At 42.0% G+C, this 23920-nt stretch overlaps 1 protein-coding gene and 1 long non-coding RNA gene across 8 annotated transcripts in view; both read left to right on the forward strand.

Annotated features, from left to right (window-relative positions):
- The window catches only part of pex7 (peroxisomal biogenesis factor 7), a 48328-nt gene that overhangs the window by 18840 nt on the left and 5568 nt on the right, over window positions 1–23920 (forward strand). For 6 of the 7 annotated variants that reach the window (XM_040017557.1, XM_040017558.1, XM_040017556.1 and 3 more), the window contains exons 9-10: window positions 669–724; window positions 13879–13978. In XM_040017557.1, the coding sequence (XP_039873491.1) occupies window positions 669–724; window positions 13879–13978 (156 nt within the window). Of the gene's footprint in view, window positions 1–668; window positions 725–13878; window positions 13979–15268; window positions 16590–23920 lie in introns of those variants that run through there. The other variant, XM_040017561.1, reaches the window with a different exon arrangement.
- On the forward strand, window positions 732–8413 carry LOC120724989. Its single transcript, XR_005694030.1, has 2 exons — window positions 732–1364; window positions 1411–8413. It is a non-coding gene; the product is annotated as an uncharacterized LOC120724989 (long non-coding RNA).

The following is a 23920-nucleotide window of genomic DNA, read 5'->3' on the forward strand; positions in this document are numbered from 1 at the left end:
TAAATTAATTTGGGAGTGCTTCGTCGGTGAAATCGCTCTCTGTGGACTCCTCACAGGCTCTCCGTGTCTCTGCACAAACTGCTGAGCAGAGAAATGCTGCAAACTCTGCTCAGCCTGCCGGAAGCTGTTTTTCTTTCATGATGGAGACAAATGTAGTTTTTTTTTTGTTTGTTTTTTTTGATGATGGGGACAAACTGGAGCTCAGCATCATGTTCTGCATGTTTTGAAAGGAAAACTGCAGTTATTACTGGCGTTTTTGTAAAACACACACAGTAATTTTTACTTTAAAAGCCTAAAACATTTCAGCATTTTTTTAACGTTGTGGTTATTATCTTGTGTGTGCACAGCGGAGCTCGAAGTTCCAACGACACATTGTAAAATGTGTCATTTTTTTCATTTAAACCTTCAAACTGTCAAACATGCCCTACCTCCTTCACCTCCACGCTGATTTAAGGTTAAAAGGTCTGCAGCATGTCCCTCTGGAGGGTTTTTGACTCCCCTTCACATTATTACATATTATTGTTTCTTTGTAATCAGATTATGAATATCTGAGGAAAGCAGCAGCTGTTCGTGATGGAGATTAAAGCTGATAACTTGATATTCTTCCTTTCTTCCTTTGGAAACATGATCTCAATAAACCGTTTTCCATTTTGTTCCTTTTCCTGCAGTTTTCTCCCTTTGATAAGACTGTGCTGGCGTCCTGCTCGTATGACTTCACTGTCAGGTAAGATCACCTGTGGCGTTTCTCTCTTTTCGACCTGTTCACAAAGCGGCAACTGAGCTTTGTTTATTTAAGGACCTTTAAACAAGGTTCTCTGCAGCTCAGTGCTGGTAGAACGTTAGGAGCGCTAACAGGCGAGCAAGCATGTGGAACTCATTTTGTTCCACATCATTTTGTGAAAGCTGCTCTACAAGTTTAATGTGTTTGCACAGAGAAATGGAGAGAAAACATTAGAGAGCAAAGCAAAGCATGAACCCCACTGAGCTCATTTACACATTAAACAAAGAAAATAAAGATGCGAACAAATAGTTCAAGATGTTTAAAAATGATGGGCCTGACGTCGCTTTGCTCTTTAGTTATTCAGCTCCGGAGGTTAATGCAGAACATTATTCACAACAGGCGTATTTAGAAATGATTGACGTTGTGAGCTGCAGTGGATGCCAGAAATCAAAAGTTTAATCTGAAATTTGAAACATCTCAAATAAATCAGACTTAAATAAATGACTTCGACTTCACTTGAGACAAAATGGACAAAAACACGAGCAAACTCCAACCATCTTCACAGCTCCTTGTGGTTTCTGCTCGTTTCTACCCCCCAGCTGAAAGCCCTGGGTACCAAAGGATGAGTGAACTTGCTGGATTGGTGTCTCCACACTAGCACAAATATTTTTGATTTCACATTTTCACAGAAAAAGTCCAAATTCCCAGTGAGCCAGTACATCATGTGGAAGAACGAGCATCTACTCTGGACAAATAAACTCCGAGGTCGGCTTTAAGTTACAAAGAGGAATCCAGGTGCCAGCGGTTATTTCAGGGCTGGGGCGTGCAGCATGTACACGGTGTAGATGACCTACACCTGCAGAGTAATGTTAACATTTCTGCAGAAATGAGTCTCCTTTCTGGGTCTTTAAGATAACCTGTAAAGTTTTTGTCATGCAAATTTGATTCTTTGAAAGGAACTTTCTTTCGAGGTTAAAGGAGGGGTGATGTGATGTGGCCTGCACAGTATTTCTGCTCCTTTCCTTTCAGTTACTGCCAAAGGGAATGGATGGTGTCATCATGGCAGAAGCAACGAGTCAGGACACTGAGGGATAATTTGCGGTAAAGTTAACCAGTGTGTGAGATGGAGGGACGGACACAGAGGAAGGATGAGCTGCTCCTTTATTGGGCCACAGAGGATGAGTTAATAAAATGTGTAATTTCAAGGGAGACTGCCTCTGTGCTTCTCATGAGAATATATCTGATCCGTCCTCTCTGTCCGCTCGGCTCTTTAAAACCACAGAGGAATCGATGTTGTTCTGCGCGTCTGTCAGGCTGTGCGGGCAGATGATGGATAAACAGATGCAGTTAGATGGATGAAAGGTGAGGTTGCCCTGTTGTCCGGCCTGGAGCAAGACGTTGTTTAACAGTGATTAATCAGTGAAAGGAAAATGAATGAGGAAGCAGTCTGGCAGTTGATGAGTCATTTAAGCCCCTCAGTAGTTAAAAATGTGATCATTTTGGGCTTTTTTCTTCTCCAATGTGAGGAATGTGTTTGTTTTGGGGACTGTTGCTCTGACAAAATAACTCATTTGAAGATGTTGCTTCAAGTTCTGAGAAATTCTCAGAGGGGTTCCCAGAGCTGGCCGCAATGTCTTTCGAACCAGGTGGATCACTCTGCCCCGAGATGACCACTTTAGGGTTACGCCCTCTCTGTGACATCATACAGCTTAACGGGACAGAAACAACTGGTTGACTTGAGTGTTTGGAGCAACCGGAAAACTGAGGGAGTGTTTAGTTTGCAGGGATGATGTTTTAAGAAGATCCAACGTTGTAACAGTGGATGTACGATGGAAAATGAGTGACAGCGGGTCTCTGCTCATGTTGCTCGATGCATCTCTGTGCTGCACACGCTTAAGAAACGAACAAAAAGCATTCAAACTCTAAGTTTATCTTTAATAAAGAGAGGATGTGAAGCTTGTATGCTAATTATGCAGAGCTGCCGGATGGAAGATGATCTAAAATAATTGATTTTTTAAGAGACGCAAGCTTCTTTCAGATGCTTTGCTAACAGTGTTAGCATTACATAATGACAGCCAGTGGAGAAGGTGCTGACGTGAGATCTGGTATCTCCATCCGTCCAACCGTCCTTGCAGAAGCGATGCTGCTGTGTGGCCTCCACTTATTTTCTCTTCCCTCTGTAGTTTGCGGACAACCTCAGATACGATTATAATAAATACAACGATGATGTTGAGAGGCACAGATGGGAAAGACTCTCATGCTAACATGATATGAAGACAGTTGAATGATTACAAGTATTAAAGGTTGAAGTGGGAACTAATTTTAATGCTTCGTTCATTAAATTTATTCTTTATTATACAGAAGATCAGTTTTGGTTGATATGAAGTGTCCTTGATTACAATTATCATGATGAGTGAAGTCTCAAGTTATAAATAAAACTTGGACATAATGACATCCGCCTTTAAAAGTCTAAACGATGTTTCAGATAACACATTTGTAACAAGGTCCGTTATGTGGTAATAAGCAGCTGGAGGTAACTAAGAAACCACTATCTGTACCTACAGCGTTTTCATATGAAAAATAAATACCAGAATCAGTTCGGACCAAGTTTAGATCGCTTTCAGTCTGGTTTGGCGCTTCATTTTGTCCTTGGCACAAACTTTTCCTTCATGTAGTCTCTCTCTGGTTCCTCTGCCTCTTCAGTTCTTTTAATTTTTTTCTAGTCAGAATCAGCTTTGACCAGAATAAATAAATGATGGATAAGCGACCAAGGGAGTTTTTCCTTCCCACTCTTTCTCTGTGTTATCATCTTTACAATATAAAGTACTGATGGAGAAACAACGGAGGCAACAGTAGTTGTGATTCGGTGGTATATAAATAAAACTGGTAAACACATTATTTTGGATTCTTCTGTTTCTTCGTGTGATCCCAGCCCGAGTCCATTATGATTATCCAGTTGTGGAATTGGTTTTGTGCTCTTGGTCTTGTTTTAGATTGATTTTGTTCTTCTTGTGCTTCGCGTCGCCGCGATCAGGGCTCTGTTTGGGTCAGATCGTTGTTCTCGAGAATTTCTTTACGTCTCTGTCTGATTTTGAGTCTGAGTTTCTGCGTAATAGATAAAACATGAAAGTATTTAAAGTGCTTGTATTGCACGGTATAATTTGAGTGTTGAAGTGCTGCTGCCTGTTTGTATTCAGCAAACCTTCCTTGCATATACAAAGTGTTTTTCAGAATTTATTGTCCTAAATCATTTGTATTCGTCACTTTTATGCCAGAAATCTTTCTCTGCAGCCTCGGGGCTTCATTGTAAAGGACGGCAACAGTAAAAACCTTTGTTTGGTGCTTTCTTAGTGTTTCTGTGGATTATTACTGCAGATGCTGACGAGCTCACAGCCGCAAGCAAAAATCTGCTGGAATCGTGTGTGTGTGTGTGTGTGTGTGTGTGTGTGTGTGTGTGTGTGTGTGTGTGTGTGTGTCAGGGCAGCCCAGCAGTCTACATAGAGTATCTGAGCCAATTAAAGCTCGGATCAATAAAACAATAAAACATGGGGTCTGACACAGAGCCAGCTAACGGCACGTCCCGCTTTGAGCTGTCCGTCTTCCCTTTGGCGTTTTAGCTGTTTTTCCCCTCAGTTATGTTTGGCATCTTAAATGTCTGCTGTTTATTTCAGCGGGCTCCCTCTTTCAGCTCGCCACCAATCTTTCCTTTCATCCTTTGTTTGGTGTCTTGTCAGCTGCAGGAGGAATTGAGTCATGCAGAGAAACGTAATTCACCAAATCACGCAGAGCTTAAGATGAAAACACGGCGAAACCAGCAGAGCGGGTCCACTTTGAAACTGTCTTAATACCTGCATGTAATAGGAAAGCAGCTGTTTGTAATCATAAACCCACAAAGAGTGATGAACGGCTCAGCAACATAGAGCTTAAAAGCTCTATGTTGCTCCTAGTTTTGGTATCAAGTCGTTTTTGTAACAGCAGCAGGAAGTAACTGATTGATATCACCCTAGAGGTGATTGATTGACCAAACAGGTGTGTGTGTCTGTGTATGTGTGTGAGCGTGCATTCACATCTTTGTGGGGGACCAAAAATTGGAAGTTTACTATGCAAAATCCTGGTCCCCACAAGTTTGAAGACAACTTTGAGACTCAAAATGTGGTTTTATTGGCAGAGTTACATTTGGGTTATGGTTAGGTTTAGGCTGAGGGTTAGGCATTCATGGTTAGGGTTAGGAGAAGGGGCTCGGGAAAGCATTATGTTAATTAGATGTCCCCACAAGATATGAATACCCGATGTGTGCATGTTTGTGTGTGTGTGTGTGTGTGTGTGTGTGTGTGTGCTTCTTCAATAGCAACGTGATGCATGTTTGTTTTGTGTTGAGTAATCCAAACACAGGATATGAAGACAATTATCACCCATTGTCAGCTGTGTGTGTGTGTGTGTGTGTGTGTGTGTGTGTGTGTGTGTGTGTGTGTGTGTGTGTGTGTGTGTGTGTGTAAGCATCCCTCAGATGTGACAGTTGTGGGCTCTAATAACCCCAAAAGGAGGAAACGCCCCTCTTCACATTCAGGTCCACAAGCTCTCACACACAGCAGTGAGTGATTTTCCTCACTTGTTGGTATTTGGGGTCACAGTAGAACATCTGTTAGCATTGTTGCTAATGCTCGCTGCGAGCGCTCCGACTGCCTCCATGTCCAAACATTCTGAGTTCTGTGCAGGTGTGAATCTGAGCATGAGTTATTGTCTGTCTTTCTGCTGGCCCTCTGTCTCTGGGCAAGCCCTGCAAACTTAGATCAAATAAGCAGTTAAGGATGGATTATGGATGTATACATTATTTATGTTTTGGGCACTCATTGTGAAATTTTAATTATTAACATGTTTCATTAATGTCGTAGTCACGGGGGGGGGGGGGGAAACAATAGTTTGAGACCGCAGCATGGTCAAAGTCATTGTCTGAAGCAGTTGCTTTGTAGACGGGGAGCAGGTCTGCTGCTGTCTGCAAAGCAAATTTGTCAAGGCAATAAAATGCCAATAAGATGGATTCAGTTTCTCAGTTTGTGACTGAATGGGGTCAACTGAGTGGGTGAACTGGTTATTACATGCAGTCTGTTTGTGGTGATAAACTGGTGAAAATCGTAAATCTTCATGCACAGATATTCATGTTAATGCCTTTCATTCAGAGTCCAGAGAGAACCTCACAGATCTGAAAGAGAAATTTGAAAAGTCATCAAACTGTCTGAGTCGGACTGCAGTCACTCCGAGTCAGACTGGGATTGTTGGGAGACAGATAGCCTCCCGCCAGGCGACCTGTGGTTGACAGTGGGCGCAGAGCAACACGTTCTCAGCGATTAATGATTTCCAAATCATTAATCGCTTTGGAAAACACTATCTAATACGATTAAGATTGTGGTTAAGGTTAGGGTTATGGTTAGGGTTAGGATAAAGGTTAGAGTTGGACACGGCTGGAATGCGTGTTACCGCCGGGAGCGTCGTTCCATTGTATGCCATCCACAATCCGGCGCGTATCATAGGGACGCGGAAGGTCACCTTTCACGTTCCTATGGGATGCCTCGAGACATGACAAATCGTCGGTATGTTACGCGTTGGGAATGAGAACGGTCTGCGCAAAGAGAGATTAAAGGTGAGGCATGTTCAAACTCAGTTTGTTACCGCAGCTACTTGTAATCGTTTTTTTCTAGTCATGGGGCGGTTGCCGTCCTGTCCTGAGCGAGCCATCAAACACAAAATATTCACTGATTTGAACCAAAACCATTTTGTTTTCCTAAAGTTAATCAGGTGAATAACTGAAAACGTTTAAATGCTTGTGAATATTATCCTAAACACACCACCACCACTGCTGCAGCTAAAGTGAACTTTAGGCAGTTTCAGTGGTCAGTACTAAAAAAGGTGCTACGTTAGGTTTGAACTCCGACTCAGTAAACATCCCTGCTTCTGTGGGCTTCCCTTTGTGTTGAGACACGTGTGGAAGCAAACACTCACCTAATCCACCTGTACACTCACGGATATACATGCAAATTTACCAACACACACACACACACACACACACACACACACACACACACACGCGCGTGCACAGATTTTCATTTTAGTGAAGCCATTTAATTGACAAAATGAATGTATAACCCTAATTGTAACCCTGAAACCCACATTTTGAGTCTCAAAAATGCCTTCAAATTCCAATTTTTGGTCCTCACAAAGATATGTAAACATGGTCAATGTCCGTCCACACACGCACGCGCGCACACACACACACACACACACACACACACACACACACACACACACACACACACACACACACACACACACACACACACACACACACAGTTGTTTTAATCACTTTCTGTCCTGTGCTTGAAGTTTGATTTAGGCTTCTGCGGGAAATCTACGTCCTAACTACGATGTCACCAGAAAATCCTTTTAACCCTATGCTCCAACCTTCCACACCATTCAAGTGTAATTACATTTCATGGGAGGTGCACATCAGGTCACGTGGAAGGTTACGCCGTAGATTTCAGGGATTTTTCTCATCATGAATGTATTAATGTAGTTTGAAATGCTCTGCACAAACACTTTTAGAGTCTTTTAGGCCACAGTAAAGTGATGCCAGCCAGAAAACAAGTGTTCCAGTATGTGTTTTTTGTGTTTTCGTGGTTTTTTTTCCTTCTCTTCTTTGGTTCTTCAGTTGTATTTTAAAGATTCAGGGACAGGGGCAGGTTAGCTGAGAGTAAATGCTGTGCTACATTCATATCGCTCTACACATTAATGTCAAATAAATTAGATTAAGATTTGCAAGCTTAGCAAAATTAAGGCTATAAAAGATCCATAATGCAGCTCTGCATTTCAAACCTGTCAGAACAATCGCGGTACATTTAATACATGTAATTAATCGTCTTTTCCTTTCTTTTTTTAGGCTTGCTTTATATATTATACTTCATATTAAAGATTGACTTCAGCACCACAATCCAAAATATATGACTTTTAATTAAGCCTTTCTTCTCTGCGGGCTCTTTTGAAACACACAGAGTTGGTGTTTAGTTTGAAACGGAGACTCTGAGATCATGTTTTCCTTTTATAACGTCTCATGTTTGCTTTAGATAACACAATCTGCCGCGTGCGTGTGTTTGTGTGTGTGTGTGAGACCCTTAACATTAATTTCCTGTTTAAATTAAACGGATCAGAGTCATGAGCTTAATGGGCACGTTCTCTTTACATTTCTGTCTCGTTGTCATCTTATCTTTAATGTTGTTGTGTACACGTTCTGTTATTTTTACAGCCTTTGCCCTTTATTTTCGCCCTCGTGACCCCCCTCCCCCCCTGCTGTGAGTTAATGAGTTTTATAGTAATGCACAAAGCTGGCAGGTGAATGGATAGTTCTATAGAATAAAACACAAAAGCGGCTAAATAATCACCTACCATGGAAAATGCAGACAAAAGACGGCCAAGCTTCATTTCTCCAAATAACATGTTGTGTTTGTCTAAGTGAGACAGTCACTGGGTGTCACGTACACGTTCACACAAACACACAAACGCATGACCTGCTGTCATCTATAACATAATCTGAAGATCCCACTTCCTCTTCCTCACATTTAATCTGATGACTGCCGGTGTCTCGTTTTTGTTGCAGTGATGATCGATTGATTAGCAAGAATGTGCAACTTTATGATTGGATCCCAAAAAACGAGTCATCACTTACAGTACTGTGTAAAAGTCTTGAGCCACCCATTATTCTTTATGACTTGGCAGGTGGATGATTTATTGAAACATACATGGATATACATATACAGAATATACAGTAAAAACAGAGCTTGTACTATTCTAACGAGCTTCAGAGTGAATATTAAGTATGAGTGCCTTTATTCTTCAGCTCTATGTCAGCTGTGTGAGGATCTTCAGGATCAGTTCTCCAGGGTTCATGAAGGATGTTCAAAGCTCTTCTTTGGATGTTTCTGCCTTTTGTTCTGTTCTCTGTCAGGATGATCTCACAGAGATCTGGCTCTGGGGAGGCCCATCCATGACTGATAGTGTTCCCCTATACTGTATGTTCTTCTATCCAGGTATGATTTAATTATTAGCAGATGCGTTCCAGATGGTGGATCAAACTGATTGTATTTTTCTTCCCTCATAATTCATCTGTTTATCAAAGATCTCCAACATCACAGACTGACCTCCAGCTGAGACCATGACAAAGCAATCTGTCTGAGAGACTGCAGTCAGTCCAAATTGGGCTGCAACCGGTTAGAGACGGGTTGCCTCCCACCAGACAATCTGTGCAGTTACTCTGCAGTCAAAAGACGCTGAGGGTGTTACACGATCAACATCTGGGCCTTTAGTTGGTTGCTGGAATTACTTGCAGTTCGTCATCAAACAAAGAAGAAAATTCAGTGTAATCACGGGACAACCACAGATTTATCTTTCCCTCGTCACAAGGAGTTTTTCATCCTATTTTTACTCTAATCCAGGGGTGGGGCACTCTGAATTGCATCCTCAACATGTCTTGAAGTTCTCCAGAGGCCTGGTAATGAACTGATCATTTGATTCCAGTGTGTTGACCCAGGGTGAGATCTAAAACCTGCAGGAGACGGGGCCTTGAGGCTGGAGTTCCCCACCCCTGCTCTAGTCCAATATGATAAAAGCTATCTTGGCTCGTACTAACTGCTAATGGAAGGAATCCGGTCTTTGGGTGATGACGTGATGAATCCTGCTTCCGGGCCCAAAGTACTCTGTGTTTAATAAGGCTTTTGTGTTTTTTACATGTTTTAATGCTTTGTGTCTTGTTCTAATTAATCTCAACAAGCCCTAAAAACAGTCAGTGATCACTGTCTCGGGTTTTATTACCACTAATCTTTTTAAAGCTCAGTTTTCAAAACCTTGGTTTTCGAACGGATCATCGACGCCAGGATGCGAGAAATCGTCAACTTAACGCCCAACCAATGTGGCTTCATCAGGGGGCGTGGCACGACGGACGCCATCCATGCTGCCCGCCTGCTTTTGGAGAAGCACCGAGAGAAGTCAAAGACCATCCACATGGCCTTCCTCGACTTGGAAAAGGCGTTTGACCGTGTCCCACACGACCTCATCTGGCACTCCCTGCGATCACATGGAGTTCCTGAAGCCTACGTCAACTGGACAAAGCTCCTCTACCGACAAGTCACCAGCGTGGTCAGAAGCCCAGTGGGAACATCGCCGCCCTTTAACATCAATGTGGGCGTCCACCAAGGCTCGGCACTCTCCCCGCTGCTCTTCATCCTTTGCATGGACACTGCGACGGCGGATCTCCAGTCACCCCATCCCTGGACACTTCTCTACGCCGACGATGTCTTCCTGGCCGATGAATCGCGAATAGAACTGCAATACCAAACGCAGCAGTGGAAGACTCGCCTAGCTGACTTCGGCCTGAGGCTCAACACCAACAAGACCGAATACTTAGAGGCTGGCCCCCAGACCGACGGCACGATCAGCGTCGATGGAGAAGATCTGGCGAAAGTACCTCATTTCAAATACCTCGGATCGATGATCAGCAATGACGGCGATATCCTACTAGATGTACGAGCCAGGATCAACGCAGCGTGGATGAAATGGCGCCAAGTCACCGGCGTCCTGTGTGACCGAAGAATGCCCAATCGCCTCAAGTCAAAGATCTACAAGAGTGTAGTGCGCCCCGTCGCCCTCTATGGATCCGAGTGCTGGCCAGCCACCGCAAAGCACGAACAAGCCCTTCACACGATGGAAATGCGGATGCTGCGATGGTGCCTAGGCCTGACACGATGGGACCACGTCATGAACACCGACGTTAGAAAGAGGATGGGAATCGCGCCAATCACAGATAAGATGCAAGAAGCGAGGCTGCGGTGGTACGGACATGTGGTACGGAGCGATGAGAACTCAGTGGTGAGAACAGCACTGCGGCTCAGCCCCCAAGGACGTCGACCTAGAGGCAGACCAAAGCGGAGATGGATGGACCGAATCAAGGACGACGTGAAGAAGATCGAAGCCGATCTGACCGACGCCCTTGACCGACCCAAGTGGAGACGACTTTACAGAAAAGCGGACCCTGCAACCGAGCGGGAAAAACGCTAGGAGCAAGGAAGTTTTCAAAACCTTATGATGTAACTGCAGCCCAGCCCATGCAGCAGTATATTAATAACTAACCTCCTATTGTGGATGGATTATCTCACCTGTTCTCCCGACTGAAGTTCGGTCCGTTTACAGCATCCTTCCATGCGATTGCGTTTGTCCTGAACCTTCGGGAACACTCACGTTAACTTTGAGTGGAAAAAGGTTAGCGTTCATCGTCTAGCTTCACTGTTTATATTATGCTAACATAGCTGTGTCGCTAGCGATCAAGTAGCACATCATTATATACCAGCTAACCCAATTTCAGTAACCCTACAAACGTCACTGCTATTTTGTTTTCTGTCTTTATTTATGTTGGAAGTGATAGCAGAGCTGTACGTTTTAATTTGTTTTGTAAATCTCTCAGTCACAACATGGTATATTTTATATTTAGATGGAAACTAGCGAGCTAACTCCCTGCTAACTTCTAACTCCGTTACATTTCATAAATTTGGTTTTCATGGATGCCTAGATGTTAAACTTAATTGTTACACCTGGTAGAGCAACAACGCTGATCATTTTATTACAGATGAAAGGAGTTGGACAGTTTTAACTCTCAGTGACGCCGCAGTGATTGTGTGACTTGGGGACCTGCAGCGAGTTTAGGCCCAGGCACGACTAATGACGTAAGACTTAAAGATCGGATTGGTTGTGGTTCTTGTAAACACAAACCCCAAACATCTGGCATCAAAGCAACACAAATGTGTGACTCCTCCCTGACAGAGGTAACTCTGGGCAGTGTTCAACTTCCCCAAGACAGAGAAGAGCAAAGTTGTCTCTGATGTTCATTCATGCAACATTGTGTTTTTATGCTGTTTAGCATTCAAAAATGAAGGATAAACAGTTATATTAATAGTTCGTGATAAAGTGAATGAAACATCAGTTAACTAATATCTGTATGTTTTCATTCATTTTTCATAACCGCAGTGAAGCTTGAGCTTTCTGTGCTCAAACAGATTTATTCCCCCACAGTGCTTCACAGGACCGTTCTGTCACAGAGGTCCCATTCAGTGCATTAAGAGGCAGAATAATTATCTAGCAGCTATGAGCTGACTGCAGTGGCTCATGCTTTTAGATATCGATACTGTGGAAAATGTAGAAATCGAGCTGATTTTGTTTTTATCCCAATATTTGAGCATTAAATCATTAGATGATAATAAGAAAAATCTCATTAAACTGAGACTTTTTATTTCAGAAAGTCTCAATTTTCCAAGAGGTCACACAATGTTTTTAAAGGACAACTGGCTCAGCACCAGTGTCCAGATGTTTCTGTTTTCAGGGTCCTGATGATGGATGAATGTTGGGATGTTGGTTTTTCTTTGGAAACAGGGTTAATAGGTTGAAGCAGCAGCAGTCCTCCTCTGCTTCATGCAGGAGTCTCTGTAGAAATTGTTTTTACTTTCTGTACGAAATAATCAAGATCTCAAAATCTCTGGTGCTGGTTTAGCTCAGCGTGTTGAGCGGGCGCCCGCATGCCATATGGCAGAACGGCCAGCCCAGGTTCAAGTACGACCCGCGGCCCTTTGCCGCATGTCTTCCCCCTTCTCTCTCTGCCCCTGCTTTTCTGTCGTTTCTTCACTGATCTGTCTAATAAAGCTGAAAAAGGCCAAAAAAATAAAATAAAATCTCACAATCTCTTGACTCATCACAACTGTTGTAAATTTAAAAGCTTGTTTTGAAAGTGCTGTTGTGTTGTTTATTTCAGGTCCTCAGAAGAGTTTTTATCTTCATGAGTTTGAATTATCAAAAAAAACTCTTGTTAAGCTCGTTAAGTAAATTAGTGTGTATAAGAGCAAACACACACACACACACACACACACACACACACACACACACACACACACACACAGAAACATGTACAAGTGCAAGAAATTGAGCATGAACAGTGATTTACACCAACACACTCAGCACATAATATCACTAAATGCTCGACTGTCCCCAGACACCTATCACTCAGTGTGTGTGTGTGTGTGTGTGTGTGTGTGTGTGTGTGTGGGTGGGGCCTCAGTATTAATATGGGCCTAATGGAGCCCAGTGAGAGCTGCAGTGTTCCCTCTGAAAATGATTTAATTACATTTGCAAAGTGGATGAGTCTGGAGGGAGTGTTTGCTGCGTCAGGGCTTAAACACACACACACACACACACACACACACACACACACACACACACACACACACACACACACACACACACACACACACACACACACACACACACACTCACAACCAGAAAGAGAAGTAGTCTTTCAATTAGAGTGATTGGCCGCCGTGCCGGGGTCTGGATACTGCGTTTTATTTGCACTTACCTCGCTCGCTCTGTCACGTCTTTATTTTTCATAACCTCATTTTGGAGATTGCTCTCTCACTCACATCTCCTCCTCTTTAAGCCTTTAAAGCATCGACTCTGGTTCTTCCTTTTCTTTTGCTCGTAGTATAATAGGATTTTAGAATCGGTGCACAATAATGATGAAGTAAACTTTGAGTTGGTTTCTGGCATTCTGTCTCCACAGCGCATGCTGTCGGGATGCTTCTTGATCTGAGACCTGGCATTGCAAAAAAGCTTGAACTGCGACTGTGAGAGGATCCTCTGTGGTCATTAAGCACCTTTTTTATGCAATATGCATCTTACTGTTTTGTTTTGTTATGGATGCTATGGAAGGGAGGGTGGCCTCATAAATAAGAATTATTTTGAACTGTGAATCATGCAAAGCCTCTCTAGTCCCACCTGAATAATAAGCATAGGTGTGTAGTCTATGGCAGAAACATGAATGAATGAATGAATGAATGGTGATGAAATAATGATGCACCATATCTTTAGCTATAAACAGCACAGAGAACACTTGGGGTCGTCGTTTTGGTCCCACTCTGTTACCTAAACTTCTAACATCTTTTTCTCTTTGTCCCTCTCGTCCTCCTCCTCAGCAGTTTGTCATTGCATTGAATGGAAAAACACTGAGCTCTTCGTTTGTCTTTGACATGCTGCAGCTTGAAAATGATCAAATATTTGTGTGTGTGTGTTTGTAGGTTTTGGGATTATAGCCGACAACAGCCTCTCCTGGATACCGTAGAGCATCATTCAGAGTTTGTCTGTGGATTAGACTTCAACCTGCACATCCCCAACCAGGTAACATCACCCACCTGTGCTGTTTGTAATGAGCCAGCTGACTTACTGAGGTAACACTCAAAGGATGAAAGAACCAATGTTTTGTGTGTATGGGTGTATGTGGGTGTTCCTGTGTTAGCATCTGCTGAACAGGTTTTAGTTCTCAGACCAAAACACGCTCCCAGACTCATATTTATATCCACATTCATAAATAAATGTGTACACTCAGCTGGCTTTTTAAAGGTCTCCATTTTAGAAGTTTTCATGCAAATTTCCCAAACGTTGAGTAATCCAGCTAAAGACAAACCAAATGAGTAATATAACCTTCCTGAGTGTACGTCAGCCTTCTCACCACCATATAAACATAACAGTACTCCAAAATGTCTTTTAGCAGAGGTTCTGGGGACGATCTGTGTCCCCAGAACTTAGTTTAACATTGTGACACTCACTCAGGTTTAAACATTACCAGCAATGCTTGCTGAGAGTAATTAGATGCACAGAGCGTAAAACCGAGTCAGGCTGGCCTTTAGACTTCTGCCATGAAACTGTGAAAAATGACTTCACTGGATTTAACTTGATTAAAACGGCAAAGAGTGAAATTTACTAACATTTTATTAATCAAGTTTTTGATTTCCATTATTCTATGAATTTGGTATTTTTAATAGACGGAAATGTACCATTTAAAAAATCTGGATCATTCCTTATTCAGGTATTCCTGCTGACTTCCATATTCAGGCATATTCCTTCTTCTGTTCTCGCCTCATTGTGCCCACTCCGTGTTTCTAGTAGTTTTGAATTGGGGCCATAAATCAATCTGTCCGCACAAGGCTAAGTTTTACCCACACACCGAACGCTCAGCCCCGGTTGCCCGTCACCGTGTGGGGTGCTCTGATGTGTCGGGGTAAGAAAGCAGTGAATTGAAAAGGCCACCAGTGTCCAGTCCTGTTTTTGGACTAATTTTGACAGGAGCTGCACCGCGTGGCTCTCAAACTGAAGGAAACATGTGACATCCAGCAGACTCCAGCATAATGCTGCCGGATGAGTGTGTGGGGTATCCTGACTAAAGCTATATTGGGATTCTCATCAGCTGGGAAATTAGTGATGAAATCAGCTGCAACTGCTTTAGGAAAGCGTGAACTGAGGTTATCACTCCTACATCACTGCGCCATGTTGAAAGTCTTCTAAAAAAAAGAAAAAGGTTTAGCTTAGTTAGCCAAAGTTCACCATAACCCTTAAAAACGCCTTCAGCCAGTTTCCCGTCTACTATTTGATGCAGCGATGCACCTTAACCAAGCAAGCTCTGCTTTACAGGATTCAGCCTGTTAACTTTAAATGATGCAGAAATCCCAGCTGAGCTTTTAACGAACCGCACCAGAAGTCCTGAGATTGATTCCTTACCCTCCGGGTGGCCATCGGATTCACTTCATTTAGGCAGCTGTTGGTTCCTTCCTGTGTCTTATGGTGGATATTTCATGGAAATGCAGCATTTGTCTTTGAGTTTTTTAATAAAACACAATTTTTCATGGAGCTATTTTGACTCTAGATTGACTTAACTTCAGGTCACGACTTGGATCAGCTGCTGCAGACTGAAGCAGAGAAGAAGCAGTTGAAAACTAGCCTGATAACTTTAGGTCAAAAATCCTTGTTTAGCCACTGTTTTTAACAAGGAAGATAAAAAGTTAAATAGTTTTAGCCGATTTGATTGGATTTTATTCTTTGCCTGCACAACCATGACCAATCGAGAAGACTACCAACAAAAACCTGAAAAATTTCAGCTCCAAAAATCGGATCCCTTCTGATTCTCCATCATATGTACATATCTGTAAAAGTGAGCGGAGAAGGGATTTCTGTCGCACTCTTACCTATTTCCCCCAGGGTTACCACAGCAAATGGATCCACGTGTTTGATTTAGCACCGATTTTTCCAGGACAGGAGCAGACTGGCTTGTGAGCCCTGAGGCAGATGCGTTATAACTACTACACTACAAGAAAGTACGAAACTCAGAAACAGACCCACATTTATTTTTTTTTTGCTTGTTTGCTTTGTGTAGGTTTGTGAAGGATGGAAATAATTCACCTCTCCGCCTTGAGAGCATACAAATTCATTTTGTCAGCGTGCACCATCGTCAGAGTTTTCACTTGAAGCCAGAAATAGCTCAAGTGGAAAATCAGATTGAGCAGGATACAAACGGTGACGAGGTGGAAGTGCGTACGTGATAACGGCCTCACGATCCACGGCGTGACCCCCACAACGTGATGGTAAACAGTCAGTTACCCACAGCAACCAATCACAGAGGGCAGGCTGTCCCGAACGCCAGAGTTCACTGTGACAGTCAGCGAGCTGTGTGTATGTGTGTGTGTGAGAGAGAGGTGCAGTAATGAGCTGCAGAGTGTGTGTGTGTGTGGGTGGAAGCACCAACAGTAATGAGTTGTATTGTTAGCCGCGCTGTTATCAGTCGTGTCATTGTGGAGAAGCAGGCTGTGAAAATGCGAGCCACACTCAGTGACAGTGTGGAGGACACTTGCACTGACGTCATGGATCAGATCGCCGCTCTTATTTTCCGTCTTCCTCTCGGGTCGAGTTTCTCTCCTTGGGACGTCTCTCTGCTCGAATCACATCAGATACTCAGGGGAAAAAAACAAAAACTCTTTTCAGGGATAATTTAGAAGCATTTCTAAATAATTTGAATGAAGAACAAGAATCGACATTCATCTGTCCTGCTTTCAGAGGATGTTTCTGGCAAATAATCGATTAAGTAGAAAGATTAGACTCTAAAAAGTCAGAAAATCGTCTAATAGACGAGGTTAAACACTGCTGAGACAGATATTGCACATGCATTTAAAGGACATTTGAAATCACTAGTCAGTAATCAAGTCATATTTTACCTGCCAGTGAAACATTAGCTTGCTTACTGTGGCTAATTTTAGCAGAGCTAGCTAGCATTAGAAAATAAGACAGAAGAAGAATATGAATTTTTTTAATTCACTTTGTATTTTAAAGTGTGAAAGTATTCAAATAAAGTGCTGACAATAGCAGAATTAAAGAGCAATAGTAATGACGCTGAGTAACTTAAATGGAGGTAAAAGAATACAATAACAGCTTCACCTTGTAAGTCTGCAGGAGCTGCACAACACCGTCACACAGAAAAACAACCACCTTTAGCTCTTCCGGTCATACAGACTGAGCGCTCCAGTGATTCTCACCAGCTGCTAGCATCCCCTCCTTTGTCGCCTTTGTTCTTTCTACCTCGAACAGTCTTCTGTAATATTCTACAAAGAGCTGAGCTTTGTTGAAGTAGCTTCTGTTTACGTACTAAAATCATCATCGGAGGCTTACGTTCGCCTGGCTTGTCTCGTTGTTGTACTCATGATACAGCTCTGTCCTCCAGTTGATTTCCAAACCTGTTATTTGCCAGTTTCATATGTACTACTGCAGCTGCGGTTCTCTTTTTGCACCTTCCCCTTTGACGTAAAGTCTTAGACCACAGTGTCAAACAAATGGTTTGCACCAAAGGGTCCAGTCTGGCATATTTTATGAACTGCTGTTCTCTGCACCAGGAAAATAGTTTTCAGATAGTTCGGAAGTGGTCATACCATTATGGTGGCTCCAACAGGCCTCGGGCACGTCCTTTGTAAGGACTACACATCTCTTTGATTTTTCAGCAGTTACAGGTTCTTCTCAGTGACGAGTGGATGTGGAAAAACTCTAGAAATGTGTGAAAGCGGAAGCATCATGAAATCTTAACCTTTTAATGGAAAGAAGGACAAATAACTTTTGAAAAAGAATAAAAAGGACTTTAGTACAGGTTTCTATGTAATGGTTTTACTGGTCGAGCCAGTCGATACCATGTTGGATTTTATGACTCATAAACTAAACAGTCATAAAATTCACCGCCCCCATGTTTGACCCAGCAGCTGCTGCAAATTGATAAAACATGAATAATTAATATAACCGGCTAATATTTCAGGTGAAGTTTGTCTGCAGCTCGCGTGAGACACTGACAGCTGTGACCGGCTGCTTCCTCCACATCACGTGATTGGCTCATTCAGATTTTTGTTCTCTGCATCTCTGTGGGTGGCCGTTGAACACGTGCCTTTCATTCTCAATAAGACACAAGTTGAATGTAAAAGTTATAGAAGACCTATTGACGGGGTCAAAAGGGGAATTCTCCAGAGGAAAACTGCCCGTGTTACTCAAACGTGATTAAAAACCAGCTCTTTGGTGTTCAGGATTTTAAAAAATAGTGTGTGTGCAGAACTTATTTTCTGTTCTGTTGTTCAAGATGAACAAATTGACCAAATATTTACGTCAGTGGTCAGTCTCACTGCTGTCGAGCGATAATGTCCACCTTTTGAGAGTTTGGAGGTATGGCAGTGGGATAAATACGACAGAACAGTGTTTTGGTCTGTTTTCACTTGCTGATTAGTTTGACTCCCACCGAGGGCACGGTTATGTTTAGGCACTACAATCTGCTTGGTTAGGTTGAGAAAATGATGATGGTTTGGGTTAGAAATCCATCCGTCTGCTGCTGAAATGTGCTGCGTCACAGGACTGATACAATCTGTTTATCTGAGAGACTCCAGAGCTTTTAATGAAACAGCTAATAAATGTCTTCAAAGTCTCCTCGACCATCTTAGAGAAGCAGGGACTGACTGACCAAATCACTGACACGCAGGCTGGTTTGTCTCCACGTGTGAGGCTGTGGATAGTTTATGTGGTTGTTGTTTTTTTTTTCTGTTGTTTTTTTTTTTTTTTTACTGATTAAGTGTGGACAGTCGAGTGTTCGGTGTGGCTGGTCTTGACTTTTTGTTCCAGCTCGTCTCTGGGAGGTGAACCATCATCTTCAGGGTTTTTATCAAAGCTGCAGATTCCTCTGATTATCTGTGACATGGACATTTTATAAACCTGCCTCATAACTGGCAAAAGCAGTTTTGTGTCTGGCTCCATCCTTAAAGTATTTTCTTTCGATCATACTGCAGCTTCTGCAGTATACAGTATGGCTAAGCATTAGCATGAAATGGGATTCAACTGTCCTCAGAATGTGTGCGCATACAAAACATGTACAAAGGATCTCTAATCCAGGTAGGAAATGTTTGTGCTGTTAGATTTCTCCTTGCTTTCCCAGGTTTCTGTGTCTTCTATACTAATATCTGCTCTCTGTGACCAAACATGAAGACACGAGTAAACAAACTGTCATAAACTGGATGTTCAGAGCAGTCTGAAGGCCGAGCTTGTGGTCTACCGGGACTTTGACTTTCTCTGTGTTATCTACCCTTTCCTGCTGGAGGTTTCTTCCTTTTAAAAGGGAGTTTTTCCTTCCCACTGTCACCAAGTGCTTGCTAATAGGGGGATTGTGTGATTGTTAGGATCTTTATTACAATTATCAATATCTATAACTAAAACTGAATTGAAGTGAATTACTTGTGCTTCTAGAAAATCTGAAGATAAAACGAAATCCTGAATATGTTTCATGTGAGTATGAATGCCACAGCGGGTCGTGTTCGATGGGGAATCTGTTGAAACAATCTAACATAAAGTCAGGAAACACAGTATTCTGAAGTACAGGTGCTTGTCGTGTGAAGTGGAGCACACATGCCGAGTCGTGTTCCACTGAGTGAACATGCAGACAGAGATTTGAGGGAAATGTTGTGCTGCGTTCGATTTTAGTTGTAAGCACTCAAACTGAACTCGCACATCATTTCCATAAACAAGCTGCCCACTCCGTTAATCCTCGCACGGGCTAATCTACCGGAAACCCGATAAGGCTACATTATCTGTCCAACTGTCCAACGCCATTCATCATCCTGAAGTCTGCTCTTCACCACAGCTTCCATATTTTTCTGGTCTGTTCATGTTTAACATATTTCAGCTCTTGTGTTTTAATTTCTTCCTCTGATAAATGTGCTAACTCATGCTCATCACTTTTGTCTAAATCACTTTCTCTTTTGCTTTGCTTTCTCCGTCCATCACACTGCCTTACCTCCCTCACTGGTGTGGTTTTATTCTGGCATAGCCATGTGTGTCTGATGGATCACCCGCCTTTACCGCACACACACACAGGGACACACACTGCGCACTGTTTAAGTGGTTATCGTGTGTGTGTTAGAGACAGAGTAAGGCGATAGATCACACAGGACTGCAGGATGACATCTGTTCACTGGTCTGTGGATTGTTTTTTTTTTTTTTTTTTTATTAAAACTCCTTCTAATAACAGCTCAAAGCTTGTACAACTGACCACTGTTATTTTCATTTCCTTGGAAGAATTATTATTTTATTGTATATGTTGTTATATTATGTCTCCCTGTTATGTGCATTGTTAAAGCACACAGTCCAATAAAGAAGCACAGACTGCTAATGCGTAGTTAGGTTTGATCAAACACTGAAGAAATTAGCAGTAAACTAGAGATGGACCGATCCGATATTACGTATCGGTATCGGTCCGATACTGACCTAAATTACTGGATCGGATATCGGAGAAAAATAAAAAATGTAATCCGATCCATTAAATATCACGAAAGCACCTCACAAAACTTGCAACACGCCGTAACTCACCTCAGAACGTTAGCACGTTGGAGCAGTATGCATCACGTGATAGAGCGGCTGTGGCATGCGGGACCTGTCGGTGGTCTGGATAGCATTTGGAGCTTCGCTACCAACCCGGCATTTCATCTCCGACAAAGTTATCCCGAGAGAAGTAAAGCAAGTGTGTAAGTCCGTCTCTGAATGTTTGTAAAGCATTCCTGCGTTAAGCTTAACAAGCGACTGCCTCTTCTTGCTGCTACTTCAATCATGAAACTGCTTAATGATCAGCTGATCGGCTTTTCTGTCGTGAGTCAGTCTCTCTTATTTGTTTTTGGCCCACTTTGCACCAGAAAGAGGAAACCAGCGGCTGAACAACAGCAGCACGTTTAAGCTTGATAAGCTGTTGTTAGAGTTTATTTAATATTACTTTCTACTCGAGGATCTTTTTCTACGTAGCTGACGGCTGGTAACTCTGCAGGGGCGGATCTAGCAAAGTTTAGCCAGGGGGGCCGATAGGGCATTAACAGGGAAAAGGGGGCACAAAGACATACTTTTCTTTCTTATTCTCATTTAAAATGTCGAGCTTTTAATAAATAATTATCCTAATCTTACACCCAAAGTTTTAATTTGATGTAAAATGAATAGAAGTCAATTACTGTATATAATAACTATTAAGTCTAATATATATACCCTAGTAAGCTATAGTACTTTTTCCTTTGGGAAGGTACCATCTGTGCAGTCTGCAATTTTGTTGAAGAAAGATGTTGAATCTGTTTAATATTTCTTGAAAAATAATTGATTTCTGTGCATTTTTTTCACACTGCATCAAATTAAGGTTGATTACGTCGATTAAGCATCATGAGGTGGGGCGTGAGGGGTGGTTCCCTATTTTTTATTTATTTTATTTTTGTTGTTGCTGGGAGTTGGAACCCTATTAGTTAGGTTGCTTAATATTTACGCTAAGTACTCTTTTAAAATACCAGAATAGGGAGGATGGTGTAGGTTTAAGTTTATTAGATTGATCAGTATTGCTGAACTATGAAATATTTTTTTTTGCATACAGGTATAACAGAATAGCTTTAGTGTAGTTGTTGTTTTAAACTTGAGTATGAACTTATACAAAATGCAGCAAGATATTTAAAAAACAGTTTTGTTGATTAAAAAACTATATCGGATTCATATCGGTATCGGCAGATATCCAAATTTATGATATCGGTATTGGTATCGGACATAAAAAAGTGGTATCGTGCCATCTCTACAGTAAACCGAGCAAAACTAAGTCTCCCACACATGCAAACAGTATATGCACATGATGGACCAGCTGGTCATAATGTTTTGCCTCATCAGTATTTAATATATCAGTAAATAAGGCAAGTTTTGCTCTTAGTGTATGTTTGTCTTGATGCTATGCTGTCCTTTTGTGGTGTAATACAGACTGAAACTAACTGTGGGGTTATTTCTAACTCAGGATCATGCTTTATACTGAGGATCTAGATCAGGAGTTGGGGAGCTCCAGGCCTCAAGGGCCGGTGTCCTGCAGGTTTTAGATGTGTCCTTCATCCAACACAGTTGATTAAATGGCTAAATGACCTTCTCAACATGTCTCGAAGTTCTCCAGAGGCCTGGTAATGAACTGATCATTTGATTCCGGTGTGTTGACCCAGGGTGAGATCTAAAACCTGCAGGAGACCAACCCTTAAGGCCTGGAGTTCCCCACCCCTGATCTAGATGTTGGATATATTCACCATGCTTGTGGCTCAGGTCTGGGCTTACTTGTCCAAAGGAAAAAAGAAAAGGTAGCTCAGTAGCAAACAGTTCAACTCCTCCATTATACATTTGCTTTATAGATTATAGGAAAACACAATGTTGTCCAAATCTTTCAGAGAATTGCAGTTCAAAGTCATGGAAACCAAAATTCCAGATCCATATACTTAAATAAGGAAATGTTAAATATATTAGCATAAAAAAACAAAAAAACAAAGTGTTCTTTTTAATTTAGAGTTGGATAACAAGACAAATGAGCTTCAGGTTGTGTTTTTTTTAAGTTTCTTAGTTACCAAAGCTGAAAGTAAAAAGTCTGTTAGCGTTATTATTACCCTTCCGATCAGAAATGTACCTATTTCTGTGGTTCTCGCTGTATTTACTCTTTGTCATCATAAAGGGGATGTCTTTGGTGGAGTGGACATTTGAGGACTTTGCTGCTTTGATATGTCACAGACAAAACAGTGAATGGATTTACTGAACAACTCTTTGTACATTCATAAAGAGTGAGTACCTTGAAGCACTGCTATTCAAAGATTAAATGTGTATATTCTGCTACATAAATGCTGCATGACTTTTGCCTGAGAGTGCCATTTTGCCACCAGCGTATTTGTCTTTTAATTACTCATTTCATTCATGTTTTTCTTATGTTAAATAAAAAATATTTGAGGAGACATGAAACGTTCTTCAGACTTTAAACTATTTCTTCCTGTGGCCTTTTTCTTCTCTTACCTCTCCTCATCACACATCTTTTATTATTCTTGCTTTCTTTGTACATTTTCCCTCTTTGTGCTTTGCTGCAGTCTTGGCAGCCTTTGCCTTCTTTGCCTTACGACCGGCTGTTAAAGTTGATTAAAGAAGGGCATTCCTCATCTCAGTGGCTGAGTCACTGCACGGCCACTTTGCTTACTCATTCCCTGAAAGGCCATCCAAGCTTGTTAAGTCTGATTCAGATATTCGATGGAGCAGGAGGAAAGCCCGATGGACAAAAGGATGCTGATAGTGTGGTTACTGCGATCACAGTCGAACACAAAAACAGAGTCTCAGTCAGGTTTCAGAGCTCATTGCAGTACAGAAAAAACAGCTTTAGTGAAGGTTACAAATGATCTTCTTACAGCCTCTGACAGTGGACTAGAACATGTTGTAGGTATTACAGGTACTGCACTGCAGTAGTTTGTATCATATCTATCTAATAGACCCCAATTTGTTCATGTAAATGGAGAGTCCTCTTCACATGCTGAGGTTAATTATGGAGTTCCACAGGGTTCAGTGCTAGGACCAATTCTGTTTACATTATACATGCTTCCCGTAGGCAGTATCATCAGAAGGCAATAGCGTACATGACACCCAACTTTATCTATACATGAAGCCAGATAACACACACCAATTAGTTAAACTGCAGGAATGTCTTAAAGACATAAAGACCTGGATGACCTCTAGTTTTCTGCTTCCAAATTCAGATAAATTTGAGCTTATTGTACTCAGCTGAAATCTGGATGAATGGATGGATGCCGTTACCTTGGCCTCCAGTAACACTGTGAGGAATCTTGGAGTCCTTTTTGACCAGGATATGTCCTTCAATGCAATTTGCAGGTGTTCAAGAGTCCATTTGTGTTTTGTTATTAATCCTGACCTCTTAAATCCAAATGCTGAACACCTCTTCAAGCCACTTTTTAACCA

This window comes from Simochromis diagramma, unplaced genomic scaffold, assembly GCF_900408965.1.
Source record: "Simochromis diagramma unplaced genomic scaffold, fSimDia1.1 OVJJ01000802.1, whole genome shotgun sequence".
NCBI classification, from domain to species: domain Eukaryota; kingdom Metazoa; phylum Chordata; class Actinopteri; order Cichliformes; family Cichlidae; genus Simochromis; species Simochromis diagramma.